Source organism: Etheostoma spectabile, chromosome 12 (assembly GCF_008692095.1).
Source record: "Etheostoma spectabile isolate EspeVRDwgs_2016 chromosome 12, UIUC_Espe_1.0, whole genome shotgun sequence".
Taxonomy (NCBI): domain Eukaryota; kingdom Metazoa; phylum Chordata; class Actinopteri; order Perciformes; family Percidae; genus Etheostoma; species Etheostoma spectabile.
Genome location: NC_045744.1, coordinates 16,662,114 through 16,680,656, shown reverse-complemented (window position 1 = coordinate 16,680,656; position 18,543 = coordinate 16,662,114). Strand labels below are relative to the sequence as shown.

General features: G+C 41.6%; 2 protein-coding genes, 1 long non-coding RNA gene and 1 pseudogene across 3 annotated transcripts; 3 read left to right on the top strand and 1 right to left on the bottom strand.

The window, feature by feature from the left end:
- Positions 1 to 4,918: 4,918 nt before the first annotated feature.
- On the top strand, positions 4,919 to 18,143 carry LOC116698749 (uncharacterized). The gene is made up of 3 exons (XR_004334295.1): positions 4,919 to 4,929; positions 11,282 to 11,284; positions 17,606 to 18,143. It is a non-coding gene; the product is annotated as an uncharacterized LOC116698749 (long non-coding RNA).
- On the top strand, positions 6,865 to 9,846 carry LOC116698743 (myocilin). The gene is made up of 3 exons (XM_032530866.1): positions 6,865 to 7,503; positions 8,016 to 8,120; positions 8,218 to 9,846. Exons 1-3 carry the CDS (start codon positions 7,011 to 7,013, stop codon positions 9,018 to 9,020), a joined length of 1,401 nt encoding a protein of 466 aa, XP_032386757.1. The 5' UTR covers positions 6,865 to 7,010; the 3' UTR covers positions 9,021 to 9,846.
- LOC116698747 (phospholipid phosphatase 6-like) lies at positions 12,525 to 14,790 on the bottom strand (annotated as a pseudogene).
- On the top strand, positions 14,941 to 17,691 carry LOC116698748 (peroxiredoxin-6). Its single transcript, XM_032530869.1, has 5 exons — positions 14,941 to 15,131; positions 15,738 to 15,894; positions 16,847 to 16,996; positions 17,132 to 17,278; positions 17,418 to 17,691. Exons 1-5 carry the CDS (start codon positions 15,040 to 15,042, stop codon positions 17,544 to 17,546), a joined length of 675 nt encoding a protein of 224 aa, XP_032386760.1. The 5' UTR covers positions 14,941 to 15,039; the 3' UTR covers positions 17,547 to 17,691.
- Positions 18,144 to 18,543: the final 400 nt, after the last annotated feature.

Sequence of the window (18,543 nt, the reverse complement as noted above, 5' to 3'; positions counted from 1 at the left end):
TGGACCCAAATGCACAAAGCATTTAGTATGTATCAGTTGTCTCATGTTGCTTTAAAAACATGACATGTTTTTAACCTATGATTGTTGATAGATTGTGAATACAGTCTTTCAGAGTAAAATACTTTTTTTTAGGTTTACATGACTTTGTGCACTGTGCAGTTCAGTGTATTCAACAGTATTACAGATGTACAGTATGCTGTGGGTTTCATCAGCAGGATGGATTAAGGTTAAACATGAACATTGTGCCTGTGGGAGTGTATGTGTGCATGTGTGTTTTGAGACGGATGGTGGAATGCTAATGGAAAACCAAGGATTGGCATCAGGTCAAAGGGAAGCCAGAGAGAGTAGTTATCAACATGTTGGTCTCCCTGCGCCACTCCATCATTGCCCTGAATAATCCATTACCTATGCTTTATTGCAGCCCTGTGTTTGGACAGGATGGTCCAGTTTGCTGCTCACCATGTCCAAGCCCACTAAATGACCTTACAGTGTCCTGTAAGAGCAGTACCAGAACATGAGCTGATGTTGCAAATATGGTCAGTGGTTTGTTTTTTTCAGCAGAGCCCTCACAGACAGTCCCACAAACGCAGCTGCTGAATTTCATAAAATCTTAGATTTAAATCTGTTTATAGAAAAAGGAATTCACTTTACCTTGTTCTTTCTTCCTTTCTCAAATGAGATTACAGGGCCGCTGAGATCAGCTAAGGAGAAATATGTGAGCGCCTGTCATTAAAAGATGAAAACAGACTAGTAGTTGTGCAAGGCTGCAAAGTCTTCATGGCTCAACTGTTTGTGGGGGAGATATTTTAATGATCAGACTCACTTTTTTCTCCATCATCCTCTTTTAAGCTAGTTTGGTGACATAGTTGCTAAATCTTAGCCTGATTTGCATCACAGGGGAAAAGGCCTGTTGTTAAACTGTCATCAGTAGGGGGAAAACAGTGGGTCTACTTATGTAACGCTCACCTTTAAACAGCCCTGTCACATTCTGCACAACACACACACACACACACACACACACACACACACACACACACACACACCACAGATGGAACGACAGTTTGTGTGGTTAGAAAAAGAGGAATTTACTGGAACTATTGAATGTGTGTATTAGAACCACAGGAATCCTATGAACCCATACTTAAAAACATAAAAACAACATGTCTGTAGGGTGATGCAATGACAAACATTACTGGAATTAAAATGACCAGGAGTTCCATGATTTTTACACTGTGTATTTAGATGACGCGTTGTCACAAAAGACTGACACAGACATTAGCTGTGGACAATTTACAAGGCAATACTTACAGGATAAAGACATTTTGATCAGGAGAGACATGTTTGCAGATATGCAACACTGATACACAGCAAAAAAAGTACATTTATTAGGATAACAGCTGAATTGATTAGGAGTGCACTGATCAAAAGTTAGGTCTTCCTGAAAGAATTTACGCTGAACTATATATTTTAGCTTTCTTAGCTGAACATCAATTATGTTTGTCTTATTTGAATCTTAAAAATTTGACTGTAAAAGCTTAGGCTGTTTAACATTTACCGTTGACATCTGATGACTTATTTGCTGCTAATTTGTACCTGTAGTACTGTTACAATGTTTTTCGCCATGCTCGCGGCGTGCTCTAGGGATGGAAATGTTGCTTGGTCCAGACTGAAATGCTTTAACATCTATTGGACGGATTGCAATTATATTTTGTACAGACATTTATAGTCCAGTGTCCAGTACTTTGATTTATGACGAAATACCTGCAAAACCTATGACCTTCCCATCAGCCTCAGTTGTCTTTTTGTTTTGTTCTATTTACTAAATGTTAGCACGATGACACACGTTGTTTGCATGTTGACCTCAGCTTTCATCTCATGACACCTCTGTGCTTATGTACAGCCGAATAGAGCTGCTAGCATGGTTGTAGTCTCTGAGTCTTGTTATACTTTGGATCAGTGCGAAGTATCTTCTTTCTTGAATATCTCTGAGTGGTACGGCTTTATTTTGTCTGCCCAGCCATGGTGGCTAATATCGCTTCTACCACAACGTTTCGCTGCAGACGTATTTTGAAAATATCATGAAATGAGCACTCGAATTTGGAAAAGTGCTACATCCTGGAAAACAGCATCCAGTTGTGGTTTAATGTGGCCCTAGTAGCCAATGAAATTTCAAAAACAATATCAACTTTCTGCCTGTTCTAATTTAATTAAACTTTTCATGCAATCTAAGAACCACATCACTTACCATGAGAAATAGGAATCCTTGGAGAGACCTACTGCAAACACCGAATGGTGAATAAGTTGCATCACTAGGCCCTATTTTCTATGTCTTTTTTTTTTTATAATCCCCGTTTCTTTGTTGAACTACAATTAATTGCTAACATTAGCTAAGATCCTAATGGGAATGACTGTTGATAGATTTATGTTAATTTAAGAAGAAATATGTTTTATGATAATAAAGAGACATGGGCTACTTCATAGCCTGTGCCCTTGTCATAATATATTAACTGGGTCACATAACAGTGATATAACCACAAGATATATTCTGGGATTCATTCACAACTTGAATTTGTTTGTTTGAAGTAATACATAAATAAATGTTTTTTAATTTGAGTGAAAGAACCATTATATTGTTAATTGCAATTATTTCTGAGACAATAGATTAACAGCAAATTTGTTACAGCTGTATGCATCACTACTGTGTTGTCAGTTGCATCTGATCTGCCTGTGTGTGCAACTGTCTATGTTTTCACAAAGGACACTCTGGTGCCATGTCTGTATCAGTAATGAGAACCTCTGGTGTAACACCTGTGTTGAGCTGCTGAAGACCAAACAACACGCACTGTGCTGCTCTGAGGCGGGGGTTTCGTGTGTGTGGGCATGCGATCCACTGTGATTATACCCTCGCAGTCACAGCAGACAACACGTCATTTTTATGCTTTTCTCAGAACACTTCACACTGACCCCCTGCGGGCCACTCAGTGAACAGAACGGAACCATTATTACAAATTTTCCTTCTACGCTACCCAGTTGCTTACTAACAATGAAACACAATGACTGACTTGAGCTGCTGCACTTCAAAACACATGCAAAGACTCTGTTTTCCATTGTGTCTCATAAAGTTCACTTAAGGTGCAAGCTCTGAGGTTCGACTCTGAGCACCGAGGCACATTGTTAAAATGTCACCTATACGTTGAGGTAGGAGGTTGTGTTCAAGGGCTTGTGCTTGTGAAATAAACTCTTAAAATGCTTTGTTGACCGAAGTGTCGTTTCAGATCTCCCCTGGGTATTAGAGTTTCTACACAAATTCTAAATGACTTGCAAATCAACAAGCCAGACTGGCACCCATGTAAACGCATGTTATACAACACCTCACACCTGTAAATGCACGTCTGGCGAGCCAGTGATTGTTCTGTGGGGGTGTTACAAAAATGTGTTATTCATCGGTCAATGGAAACTTATGTTGTCAATGTCTTAAAGACTCAGAGTAAGAGGCCTGGAACATCAGTTAAACAGCTACCAAGCCCACTTTCTTGCTCTCTAAAATCCATTCTGCCCGACTTCCTCCAATTCACTGATCAGATTGTAGTGGCTGCTGTGTAAATAACTCTGGTGGTGAGCATTTTATTTTCCACATGTCACATGATTCAGCAATCACACTGTTTCTCTCATCTGTTTTGTTTTCCTTCGCTGACGCCAGTGTCCCCCTCCTCCCTGTTTCCTGTTGCATAATAAATATAATTCATATTCAAACAAATGCTGCAGTAAAATGTCCCTTCAGAATTAAATTAAATTAAATTAAATTTGTAAATCAAAACTGCCAAGAATTCTGGTATTGTCCTCTGAAAGGGGTTTTGAAATAACTGCAAAAAAGCTGTGATATCAACTATATTATTATATTACTCAATTGATGCTCATCATTTTTATTAATTGACAGCGGAAAATGCATTGTAACAGTGGTTCCCAACCTGGGGGTCAGGGCCTCCAAAGGGGCCCCAAGATTAATCTGCAGGGTTACAATTACTGATGTTATATTTTGTGCCAAGGGCTTCAAACTGTGTGTCGTCAAATACCGGAATGTTTTCCGTGAAGCATACTGTATATCAAGGCTTGTATCCATTTAGACAAATGATGTCGTTGATGACATCCGAAGCCTCGCTGCCCGTCCATACCACGCGAATGGTTTAGGAAGTGGTTCGATTCTACGCGGTTTTATTAGAAATCCATACATTCACTGCCCTCTGCCCGGTTAAAGCACAGCCTCTTTCCAGTTTTAGAATAGTTTTCTAAAATTGCCCCTCCTGCTGTTATTACATCATTACCAAAAGGATTGATTTACACATGTTTGATAGCCGCTTTCCTCTCAAGGAAATCTGTTAATTATACAGTCACGTTAATTACAGTACACCACCAGAAAAGACACACTATATTGATACAGGTGGATTCCGTGGAATTCACTTTTTCTTCATTGTTATTTCTAGGTCTTTACTAGCGCAAAATACAGTCAAAACAACATCTCTGATACAGTTTATCACAGATCACATAGATCATCTGTAATATATCTGTCCTTTTTTTACACTCTTTGACCAACGGGTTGTATTGTGAGCAAATGAAGCCTCGAGAAATGAGCCCTTTTTGCAAATCAATTTGTTGGAAAGCTTCAATTCTTCACAAGGCCTCTCCTCGCCATCACTTGTTACAATCAAGGCTTGAGAGACAAGAAAGAAAAGGAATGTGTCTGTTACAAATATAAAGAACCCCTTTGGAATAGGTTGTTGTTGTGATTCCGCTTTTCTCTTTATACAGGTTGTCTTAGTGTTTATGTTGAAGAAGGAAAAAAACATTGTGGGACACTAGTGACTTTCCACAGGCAGTAAAATGGACTGGTTTACTCGGCAGCAGTGTGATCTTGTGAAACCAAACATGGACGTGCGCTGCAAGCAGCTTTTCAGAGTTAACTTGTTCATTGCTGGTATTACATTTTATCACAGCATGTTGATTAAGAAAAAAAGACAAAAAGAACAGTGGAGACCAGTTCATAAATGTACCCCCTCAGAGACCAGAATAATGTTTTTTGCACACTTACAATGGATACGCTTGTGTAGGACTCTAATGGTGATGATTTTGTTTTTATTGTCCTCTCTGTTCGGCACAGAACCAGACCAGAAGTCCCCGATGTGTCACATGGAGACAGCTGGAACACAGGTGGACCACATGCCTCCTGTAAATAGATAAAAGAAAGTCTGAGGGGGTGGTTTTTTATTATACAAAGGGTTAGTTTTCACTACAATGTGTCCAGTCTAATAAAAATCCATGGCTTTTATGCTAGCCGCTCTAAGGTTGGTAATGTCGGTCGGACAATCAGTCCACCACTTTGGTCCAGACTGAAATATCTCAACAACTACTGGTTGCTATAAAAAATTATTCAGACATTCATGGTCGCCAGAAGATGAAGCCTACTGAGTCTGTGTTGATACATTTCCTGTGGAGACATTTCTGTTTTTTTAGTGAAATGTCTCGAGAACCATCTGATCAATTGCAATGAAATGTGGTATAGATATCTACGGACCCCAGAAAAGGAATCCTAAAAACTTGGACGAGCAACTTGTAGCGCCACCAGCCATTTTAAATTAACCTGAGAAATATTGCAACATCTACTTGATTGGTTGGCACAACACTTTGCCAAGACTTTCATGATTAATTTGTCTAATACTTTGGTTTATGACTAAATACCTAAAAAACATTTCCTCTCAGCCTCTGCTGCACTTTGTTTTTATTGCTAATTATTTGCTGGCTTGCTTATTATTGTTGCTAACATGGTAAACAATGTACCTGCTTAACATCAGCATGTTAGCATTGTCGTTGTGAGCATGTTGCCATGCCATTGTTAGCGTTCATCTCAAAGCACCACTATGTCTGGTGCTAGCCACCGGCACGGCTGTGTCCGAAATCACTCACTCATTCACTCATTTACAACTCCCTATACATTTAATCAATTTTTGCATCTTTAAAATCCGCACATTGCATTATGGGTTTGTTTGCAGTAAGTAGTTTACATGCCAACTTTTTTTCATTCCATTGTGGAACTTTTGAAGGCGCTACATAGTCTACATGTTTACATTCTGAGACTTTGCACCATGCAGTCTATGCTTTGGACACTCAAATAAAATGGCCAACAGTAAACATAGTGGACTCAATGTAGTAAGTATCCCAATATGGGGATGTCAATATGTGGGGTTTATGTGGGTTTGGTAAGAAGTAAGGAAGAGTAATGACACCACGTCTCCATTCCCAGCCAGACTGCCAGCCTATCCTCCTGTTCCAGACATGCAGACCAGCTGTGGAGAAGAGAGATGACTACCAGTGTCCTCTGAAGGAGTTGCCTGCTCTTGAGCCTGGTAGGCGAACAATGGCTTTGGATTACCAGACTTTTACACACAATTGCCCTCAAGCCCAAATTTCACCCTGTACCCAGGTCATAAACTGAATAAACGGTAAATGGTGGTTTAATAACAAAATTATCAGTTACGAGGAAGTAAAAGCTTGGCAGCTGACAGCCAGTAGACACGTAAAGAGATGCTGTCAAGTCAAAACAACCTGCAGAGACACAATGAAATAATTATCTACATGAAAAAACACCACAATGTGTACTTTTCCACTGATACTGAGTGATTTTCACGTTGTTTGTTGCTTTCAGCACAACTCACCCCACTACCACCGAAAAGAAGACACACATACACACACACTGCACACGCCCCTGGCTGTTTCCCTCCCCGCCACACTCCTCCTCTCCTCCCACTCTCTGACAGTTATCAGTATAAATATCCTATTCTCAGCATTGCTGAGATTCAGACACTGAACTGCTACTCAGGTAGCCAAAGTCAGAAAAAAAGTAAGAAAAAAAGAAGAAAAAAAATATATAAATTAAGTGAAGACTTAGAGGAGGGTAAACAGTTGCATCCCTGCAAAATTTCCCTAAACTACAAGATCATTCAGTCTGACCATCCAGAATGTGGCTCCAGGTGTCTCTCCTCTGTCTGTCCTGCTTAAGTCTGCCCAGCCTAAGCCAGGCCCAAGACCAAGCAGTCCTCCACCGATCCAATGACTACGGCGGGCGCTGCCACTACACCTTCACCGTTGCCAGTCCAGAGGAGTCCAGCTGCTCCGGAAGCAGCATGAAACCAGAGATGGATGGAGTCTTGTCCCGACTCACCCTGCTCGAGGCTTTAGTCAGCCAGCTGATAGCAGGAGTGGATGGCACTGCCGGGAGTGCCGGGACTGGGGTGAGGGCTAACGGTGAAGAGGGTTTCTCGGAAGATTACTCCCAGGTAACAAGGGACAGAAAGCAGCTGCAGCAGGACAAGGAGCGTCTGAATAGGCAGGTCCAGGAGCTGCAGAGGAGGCTGGCCGAGCTGAGCCAGGAGGCAGAGAGCCTCAGGCAGAAACCCTGCCAGCAGACACACACCCCAGGGGGGAGTCAGCGTGAAAACAGACCTGCCAGTGGTATGTACCTCAGCAAGTAAAGAGAAAACACACAAATCAGAATGTGAATGTGTTTTGGCATTCAACAAGTTCCTGATCGGAAAACAAAGATATTTGTCTGCTCTTCTGTGTTGATGCGTTTTAGTATTTCTAATGAATGTCTTTGTGGTTGACTTAAAGACTTTGGAAAATCTCCCAGGGCAACAGGTCAGGTTGCAGTTTGCTATCCCAGGTTGAGTAAAGGGATTGGAATTTATAACACATACTCTGCTTTTATGGCTTTGTCACTCATGCATTTCTGTTTATGAGCGTGTGATCATTTGCAGGAGAGCAATGGCAGGGTTATAGGGGGAACCTTCTGTGCTCTCAGGCCAATAAATGAGCCACTTAGACTTTGATGTTGTATGTGGCCTATGGATTAACTGTAGATTACTACTCATATAGACATAGATTGTCATTTTGTTGTCATGTTCTACTTAAAATTCCTCCCGAGCCAGAACAAAAATATTTCTCCTTCACACTGTCTCTCCCAGACCCTGCATATGATTTTGGAAAAGGTGCATACCAGGAGATGAAGGCTGAGGTTAAGGAGGTTGCAGCATCCCGCCTCATTCCTGAAGGAAATCACAACCTCCCAGGTAAATTTTGGGTTTTACTGATGCCAATGTTGGTGCAAATGAATGGCATCGGAATCATTGTATATACCATGATGTTTACCTCTCTTTTTTTCAACAGGCTGTGAAGAGCTGCAGTCAGTGGGAGATCCTGTATTGCACAGGAAGGCTGACAGTATTACAGGGAAGTATGGAGTGTGGCTGCAGGATCCCGAGCCTCAGGGCCCTCTTTACACAAACCAAACTGTGTGGCGTATCGACACAGTTGGTAAAGATGTCCGTCAGCTCTTTGCATATGAAGACATGGATCAATTATCCCAAGGCTTCCCTATGAAGGTCCTGGTCCTGCCAGAGCCTATGGAGAGCACAGGGGCGACCATGTACCGTGGCTCCCTTTACTACCAGCGCAAACGCAGTCGCACCCTGATCCGTTATGACCTGACGTCTGAGAGCCTGGCTTCACGCCTGGAGCTGCCTCACGCTGGCTTCCACGGACAACACCCTTACTCCTGGGGCGGCTACACTGACATCGACCTGGCGGCAGACGAACAGGGCCTGTGGGCTATCTACAGCACAAGCAAGGCAAAGGGTGCAATTGTGATTTCCCAGCTGGACCCTGAGAGCCTGGAAGTGAAGAGGAGCTGGGAGACCAACATCAGGAAGAACACAGTGGCCAATGCTTTCATGATGTGTGGACGCTTGTACACGGTAGCCAGCTACACTGCATCCAACACCACCATTAACTACATGTTTGACACGGCAACTGGAATGGGGCGGGCTGTTGCTGTGCCCTTCAAGAACAAGTACCGTTACAACAGCATGGTGGACTACAACCACGCTCAGAAGAAGCTGTACGCTTGGGACAACTTCCACATGGTCACCTATGACATAAGACTGGGCCGGGCGAGCCAAGGCAGCATCTAAAGAAGACACAGACAAAGAGAAAGGGCTGACGCAAGAGCAAGTGAATGCAATGAAACATATAATCATTTTCATTTTTTCTGAGGTTATTGCAAGTTTATAAGTTTTTGCATTATTAAAATATATTTTTTAATACTATTTTATAACTGGTCACCCATGACATAAGACTGGGCAGCGCGAGCCAAGGCAGCATCTAAAGAAGACACAGACAAAGAAAAACGGCTGACGCAATAGCAAGTGAATGAGATAAAACATATGATAATTTGCATTGTACTGGGGTTATTGCAAGTCTATATATCTTTTCGCATTACTAAAACCTATTTTTAACACTATTTTATAACTATTGTAAATAGGATCTAATATGGCAACAGAAATATAATCATAACGTAGATTAATGTATTTATGACAGTGCCCTTTATGACCTTCTCAGTGGTCATTACAAATAGTAATCATGGTTTAAAGTTGTGAAATAGTTTTGTTATTTGTTTAAAAATGTGAATGTTTTTTAAGTTCTCAATAAAAATGTTGAGAACTTATGTTTCCAATTCAAATAAAATTACAGCTGCAAGCGGCGTTGGATTAGCCCTCGCACCTCCTTGCACGTTGGGGTTGCTGGCAGACGACGCTCCTTCCGACCGTGCAGACACTGCAAATCGCCACCAATGAAAGGGTACTCTCTGTTGAGTTCAATGAAACCTCACACAAGACGTCGAACAGTTCATTAGCTGTGAAAGGAAGCGTGCCTAAAACATAGGGGGCGGGCCAAACCATGACCAATGAAAACAGAACTCTCTGCTGAGTTCATTGATACCTCACAAAAGACAGTACCTTAAATGGGTCACCAGTTGCGAAAGGGGGCGTGATTTAGGTATAGGGGGCGGGCCAAACCATGATCAATGACAAAGGCCTCTCTGCTGAGTCCAATGACACCTTACACAAGACTCTACCTTAAAAGCTTCAAATGGTATGGCCTGAGTAAGTGGGCAGGGTTAACATATAGACAAGTAGACCACACATTGTACATTTTGTGTAAATTGGATGATGTTTGTCATATAAGGCTGATATCCTATTTGTCAGCAGGCTATGACCAATAGTCAATTTTGGCCTGTAGATGTCCTCAGGCCTCAACTCTTGTTGATTGTGGGAAATTTCAAACAGATATGATAATGTACACTTTAGTTCCAGCCACTTTCTTGTTCATCGCTAAACACTCAAAATGGCCACCATGCCACGCCCACACCGTTTGACGAAAGGTTTTGCTTTTAAAAATTTTCATCTTTAAGGTGTTGAGATGGCACACACCAAATTTGAGGTCCATCGGATTTAATCTGTAGGAGAAGTTTGATAAAGTATAGCACCTTGACTTTTAGGTATACTTCCCGAAACCCGTAAAATACGTCAATTTTCACCAGATTTGATGCAACTTCCAATTTTGGTGAGTTTTTGAGTATGTTAAGCCCCTCGAAAAGGTTTGTCGGAAGAAAGAAGGAAGAATTCCTCCAGTTTCAATAGGGCCTTCGCCGCCGTCGGGGCCCTAAAAATATTCACTCTTATTCAATCTGTGTGTGAGTTTGTGGCCTACACTCCACTGATAAGAGTGAAAAAGGGATATAATGGTGACTAAATACTACAGAGGTATTTAGAGAGAGTGTCACTGACTTTTCAGTTTGCACCAAAGACTGTAGGTAAAAAATTCACTGAAACTTTAGACATTTGTGTGGAGGCACTAACCTTACCTACCTCCATTCATCCACAGGTGGTGATATTAAACCAAACATGTGCTCCTCTATCATTTCTCCAGAAGGTCATGAAATCCAGTACACATGGAGCAGGCCCCTAGCTAAAACTTGCTTTAAAAATGCAAGTTTTCTTCTTTCTTTCTTTTAAGAGCAAATTTCCACAGGTTGTTCTTTACGCACAAAGGATGTGTACAGTACCTGTGGTACTGTAGAAAAAGGGTCGAGTGAGCTCATCAATGAGCCATGTAAGCTAGCATATGCTAATTCAAGTTTTGCCGATATTTTGTTGCTGTTGTTGTTGTTAAATGTTAGTTGCTGTATTGACATTGCTGGGTCTCCTAAAGCTATTGTTAGCTAATAAATAAATAAATAAATATAAATACAAAACAAAACTTTAGCCAGTATTGTTGGTGGGAGATTTTTCTTCAGCATGTGTGAAAGTTCACTCACTGTTACCTACTGAAAGATAGTTGCTAAGTTAAGGTTAGGTGCTATTTCACATTACTCTTGGATTTTGGATTTGAGCTTGTGTTTCTTACTGCACACACGCTCATGCACACACCTCACCTGCATCGTGGCTGACAGATGGATACGATTTGGGTCTGTGAGCAATATTGCGCCTCTGTAAAACAAAAAAAACACGAGTCCAGTGTTTGTGTTCTCACCCCACATCCCAGTGATCTTAAAGAGGGGAGTCTGGGACCCATAGGGGGTCCTCAGAGTCACTGCAGAGGGGCCTACAAATTATAGTCAATTGTTTTAAGTTTTTGTAAAAAATTAAAAAGTCTTAACATGAATCCAACATATTATTAGCAAATATAAATCCCCACTGATGATTGGCTTACTGGCCAATAGGTAAGGTAGTCACTAAGATAGCCATCCACAGATACAGCTCATCCTAAGGATTCATTGTGACACAAGTATGTTGTATGTTTTAAAATTTTAAATGTAATTTATAAAATCATGCCGACAATTATAAGGCTTTTTTAAAAGCGTATTATTATATGCAAAAAAATGATGTATAAAGGCTTCAGGCTGCCCTACACGTGATTGTACATCCAGTTTAATATCCAATTTCATTTCATACAATATATGTAGTAGGAGGTCCCTGCTCCATCTGTCTTTAAGTTAAGTGGTTGAATTGAAGGGGTTGAAGACCCCTGCTATAGCCTGTTGGTGGAAAAACTCCTAAACCAGCTACATACACTCTCATGTACAAGCTCCCATGTTGCAATTTGCAACGTATATGCTTGATATGCACTGCCCTCTGTAGACAAAAGTTTGAATCTGCCAGAGTTCACGCTACATCCATCATGCACTCGCAAAGGGATGTGTCTGTTCTCTGGTTTCTCGATTTAAAGGAAAAAAACATAAAATGAATGTACCATGCATTTGTAAAGTTTACTTTGGAAATGACAATAGTAGGCCTATGTTAAAGATGGTGGTTGGTAGCATAGTTTAACAATCCTGTAAGAGGAGATGAGATGTATTATAAAGACAATGTGAGGAGACTCAGCAGCAGCTGATGGAAAATTGAGTGTGAGTTAACTTCTCCACACAAACACAGTAAACCCACTGGGTTTGTTCTAGCCTAATATTAAACCACACACCCGCTCATTGTGCCACCACTTGTACGCTGAGATAAAATTCTCTCATCAGCAGGAACCAGTGTGCCACTGTCAATTCCATGGTTTAAGTGTTCATATACAGCCGCAAACATACTCACTGTATCAGCAAGACACAAAACTACATCTTTAAAACGGTACTGTTTATTTTAGTTGGGTTTTTATTAAAAAGCCCTGATTAAATTCAGTTTTGGTTTTCGCATTCTAAGATGAAGTCCATGCGTCATCAACAAGATCAAGGGACATGCTACAACCTGCCACTTAATTCTTTTTAATGAATTTAAACAAAACACTAATATACTGTATATAAAATAGTTATGGTTAAACAAAATATGAGCAGCATGAACAGTAGGTCCTGCAGGCAGTCCCAGGTCACCCACAGCCTTTCCACTAAACTATATTGGCAGTAACCCATAACCAAGCCAAAGCTCACATCCGTTACATAGTGTCTGGCAAGCAACAGCCGGTACAGGCTCACCAGAGCGGCCCAACCCACTACTAGGACCCACATGGACGCTGTGTCCACAAGCTGGGCGAACAAGAACCGGGCACACATGGGCGCCCGTGATGCGTGGCCTGAGGGGAAGGAGTAGTGTTCCACAAAGAAGGTGGCGAAGGTGTCAGAGCGGTTCTGGGCAGGCATGCGACGTCTGACCAGTATTCACAACTCTGACGTACAGCAGGTCCAACATCAGAGCTGTGAGAAGGAAAGATACAACATTGGCTTTAGTTGACTATCAGCTATTTAAAAAAAGTAAAAACTTTTGTTGTTAAATTATGTAAATAGTAAGAATACCACACTAATTTAATTGTTTATGTTCTCTCCTATGAAATTATATTAAATGAACCCTTTGACCTCAATAGTTTCTCAGCCACAGTATTTCCAAAACACAATGGCATCCTATATGCCAAAAGTATCACTTGTATTTTACCACAGCACAATACAGTATAAATGACTTGATATCAAAGCTGTCAAAATATATAACCTACACATGCAAATCAAGCATCAGCCATGACTCTCAGATGCTAGCAGCTGCAGCTCAAAAGAGGAAAATTTTTATGGCTGTGCTGATGGGGGTTATATAGCACTACTAATGCATTATTGGACACTGGGGTGGACTGATGCGGCTTCTGCCTGTTATGTTGTGCTATTTCAATAGTCATTAACTTTATTCAGCTCAACTACACCACGTATAACTACCAAAGGCTTCACTTTGAAGATGGCTTAAATGTGCGTAATAACGCACCGGCTTTACCCACAGCTAATGGTGCGTAAACAGACACCAAAGACTATATGCTTCGTTCAGGAAAGTAGGTTTCGCAAATAAAGACGTGTTTCTTTGAAGACTAAAAATATCCAAACCGGCATGTCGGTTTTGTTACAGCCCAAATGTGCATATTAAATATATAAAGTTGGTCTGTTGGTCATGGTAGTTTTAAGAAGCGGTTACTTGACTGAATAAGAATGAATTCCTAATTAGAATGCAGAAAGACAAACCAAATTATTGTTATTTTGTTGTCTTTATACTGTCTTTTTTATCTATTTTTTTAATTTCTTTTTTCTTGCTAAAACTGCTGCTGGAACTTTCAATTTCCTCGCGGGAGTCATCCAAAAAGGATCACTAAAGAGAAGTCTAAGTCTAAGTCAAAGTATGTCATTCTTGATCCACACATTCAGCACACATTCGCTCACCCAGGGCCAGATTCAGCATGATCTCCTGCTCCGCCACTCTCTCTCCCCGGGGCAGAGTGTACACAGTGCCGATGAGCCACGGGATTACATGCCCAGAGAACTCCACCAGCCGCACCAGGGGCCGTATGCTACCACATGGAGACTCCTCACAGGCGCACTTTTCGATCCGCTTGGACAGCCACAGATCTATCGCAGCAAAAACCGGAGCGTTATAGTGACTATCGGCTGGCTCAGACGGACGGAGAAGTCTCCAGGTTGCGCTCCAGAGGAAAAGTAAGAACAGCTGGAGCCCCGGCGGCGGACATGGCACTCAGATGATGCCCGGCTTCACAACTCCACGGAAACTATTCCGTCTGGACGTTAGTGAGGACATGTTCGGGTGTGTGCGTGTGCAGAGTAATCTATCCGCCCCTCTTTATCGACTACCTGTGTGCAGTAAACACTTTAATCCTGCTGCGCTGCGACGTAAAACATCCTGCACACTGGGGAGTCTGGATCCATACAGGGGTAACAATCTCATCAGTTCAGAACTGGGCTGCTCTGGTCACGCGACTTCATGGTCCTTCCAATAAACATGTAATCAACCAAGCATGGCGTTTAAAAGGAACTTCTGTTTTGAAGTGTAACTTCAAAACCAAATGCGGTGCATTCTGAATGTTGTCGATTTTAATTGCTCAATACACATTAGCATATTATCGTGGAGAAGTGTTTCAGTAAAATATGTAAATCCTTGGTAGGAAACGTGTGATAGCCTACGTGTGAGTAAATTGGTCATTTGGAAACACTGAGCCAGTTGCGCCAATCAAAACGCACCGCATAGTATAAGTCAGGATGTGGTCAACTATCTGCTTCCCTGTGCAATTCACAGTGGGTTCAGAGGGAAGTTTCCGCCTCTTCTTTATCTTACGCATCTGTCATCAGAGCGGCTGCGGGGCAGACGGAACACCTTCACGATCACACTGAACATGCCGGGACTGCTGCTCGGAGATGTATTCCCTGATTTTGAGGCGGAGACCACCAATGGCAAAATTAAACTCCACGAATTTCTTGGGGATTCGTAAGTAGGCTTCCTGAATGGATAATTTTGGTAACTGATTCGCAGACTTATCGAGAATTCGAGAGAGAGAGAGAGAGAGAGAGAGAGAGAGCGCGCTTGTGGCCAGTTCCTGATTTCTGACTTCTGCTTTACACCTTGCTTACGATTTACACATAGAGCATCTAACCCTGTAGCCCTATAATGGTGGTATTGTTGCCTATATTTGCTAAGGCCATTAATCTAACATGTTTTTAAGCTGTTTGTGACCAGGTCATGGGGTACTTGATCATATAGTGAGCTGATCCAAATCAAAAGTATCATTAAGCTGAGCGGGTCAGATGTCAATCCTGGTGCACAGATTGCTAACCTCATTAGGAAAGTCACTGCTCTCGTCGTTTTTGAAACACAGAGGCCACATCCTGTCGGTTTGCTGGCAGATGCATCATTCAGTTTAGCCTATTGTGCAACCTAACCATAAGCAACAACAGTCACCACAATATTAGTTATTTATGTCAAATGAAAGGAAACGGAGTCAGATTGAAACGTGTTTGTGAAACCCCAGATTGCAGAAGCACTGACCCTGATTTACACCTGACAATAGCTCACCCATCTCTGTTTTCATTCCAGATGGGGAATCCTGTTCTCCCACCCTAGAGACTACACCCCAGTGTGCACCACAGAGTTGGGCCGTATTGCAAGACTGAGCAGTGAGTTCAGTAAACGCAACATTAAAATAATCGCCCTGTCCATCGACAGCCTGGAGGATCACCACGGCTGGACCAAGGTGTGAGCATTACCACATCCAGACGGGTGTGTTCAGGACATAGTGAGCACCAAGGTTTTGACTTCCAAGCTGGTAAAACTTATGTAGTGAGCTCTGTCTTTAGGGTGAGCACAGTGAGCAAAGGTTTTGCAGTTCAAAAGAAGTAATCCATTTTTTTTTCTTTTAGGAATTAGACAGGTTACACATAACCCTTAACAGTATATTTGATGGTAGGCCACTTAATTTTAGTGTTGCAGGTCCTAACTTCACCCTGAAATACAGTCATGTTAATACTGTTGAAACTACGCGTATATAAAACCTAGATTAAAAAAACGTTTACTTTTCAACCAAAGTTAACCCAGTGTACATGGACAGCTTGATGTGTGATGAACCATTGTGAAATGTTCAATGCTAACTAGGAAAGCACCCAGAAGGTTCTGAATGGACCAAGGTTTTTCACATACATAAAAGATCACCATTTTGCAGGACTAACTGGGTTTGGGCCTAATGGATTATTTCACAATTTCAGTGGAAAACTGGATAAGATCCTATAGTCAAATTATGAAAGCAGTTTAAAAATATTTATTCCAGACTTGATTAGTTGCAATTATGGGTTGTATGGAAAGTTTAAATTAGAATTTCACTGTTTCACACGATTAGAATCGCACTGTTGCTTGCTCTGGAGGAAACTACTAGCACTGTTGGGTCCTTGTAAATTCTGGAGTGTGGTCTATCTGTAAAGTGTCTTGAGATAACTCTTGTTATGAATTGATACTATAAATAAAATTGAATTGAATTGAATTGAATACCGCGTATCTTACCTATTTTACCTGTGTGTGCTGCTGCACAACATGGGTTTCCTTTAAATTGTTTTTATCATGACCTATAGATGTTTATAACAGACAACAGAGCTATATCAGAGCCAACTTGGTTTAAATAACTTACTGAGGGTTTGTATCTCTGTACTAACTAGGACATCCTGGCATACAACTGTGAGGAGTCTGCTTGCTGCTCGCTGCCCTTTTCCATTATAGCGGACAGTAAACGGGAGCTGGCAGTTGCCCTGGGCATGTTGGACCCAGATGAGAAGGACAAAGATGGCCTGCCGCTTACCGCCCGCTGTGTAAGAGTCTTCACAATCACAATTTCCATATTTTAGAGGCAGCATTCCAACTTAATATATTATCTTCTCTCATGCCTATAGAATACTTATTACCCTTATCAGGCTCTATCTCTCTGTATCTGTGTTTAAGTGTAGGTGTTTATTATTGGCCCTGACAAAAGGCTGAAACTGTCACTTCTCTATCCGGCCACCACTGGACGGAACTTTGATGAGATTTTGCGAGCGGTGGACTCACTCCAGATCACAGCAAGGAAACGAGTGGCAACACCTGCAGACTGGAGGGTATGTCACACCTTTGAAAGTGACCTCAGTTTGTATCAATCATTTCAGCCGTTTACTACGGAGATTATAGATACAGGAATTGACCTGCAGATGCCATGCCGAATAACCTAGTCATTTTTCTGTGCTGGTCTTCCTCCAGCCTGGAGACTGTGTTATGGTCCCTCCCAACATGTCTGAGGAGGAGGCTGCCTCTTTGTTCCCAGCTGGCGTCTACACCAAAGACCTGCCCTCTGGCAAGAAGTACCTGCGCTACACACCCCAGGAATAAGCATGGGCAGAGACAGCACTGATATTCAACACTCACTTAAGTCACACTTAATAAAACAGCTGGACCCGGAGTTACGGCTAATTTTTGTCCCTACCAGGTAGATAAACAAGTCAGCGGGCATCCCAGTTGTGACAACATGGATGGAGTAAAAATGAATGCCTTAAGGAATATGTAGGATTTTTCTAAATGAGAGATTTTACAGTATTTATAACTCCCAATAATAAAAGCTTAAATTATGTTCGGCCTACTTTTCTAAAGGGGGATTGTTTTTGGAAACAATTGGGGTTGGGATGGGAACATATTAAGAGGAAGTGGTGTATGTTGGTAGTTACATAAAGGATGCTAACAATGTTATTTCCATGCCTCTGTACTCATTTTATCTGTCAGGTGTACTTCATAAAACAGTTAGTTATACAAGGTTAAACTGTTTAATATATATAGAATTGTATACATTCACATAACTGATTAGTTTAACTAGTGCTTTGCCAGGCACTAAAAGTCTTGATTTGGATTGATTTACTGTATCTACACTCTGTTGGTTGAGTGTTTGATGTAAAAAATGTCACCTGTGTAGGACAGTAAAAGGATTAAGGTTAATTTATTTAGCCCAAAGAATGATTTAGCAAACAATAAAATTGCTCTGTTGTGATTTCTGGACACTCCCGTTCAGAAGCACCTGCATGAGTTTGTCAGCATTGGCCAGCAGCGCTCTCCATGTCCCTTCTCTATCATAAAGTAGTTGTGTTTGAAGGCGGCTGTTAACTCAGCTGTCTGGGATTTGGTGTCCCCTCTCACCGTGTCCACAGCATCAGTGAAGAGCTTATCAACTTGGATCCTGGGAACTGCCGGCAACAGAAATAGAAGAATAGGCTCAAATGCAGTGAGGACAGAACAAAGGACAAGCTGTTTAAAAATGAATGAGTTGGAGCACACACAATTATAAATCATTAGGTTGGAGTGACAGTGAAAGACATGAGCACAGTTCTGTCCTTTTCTT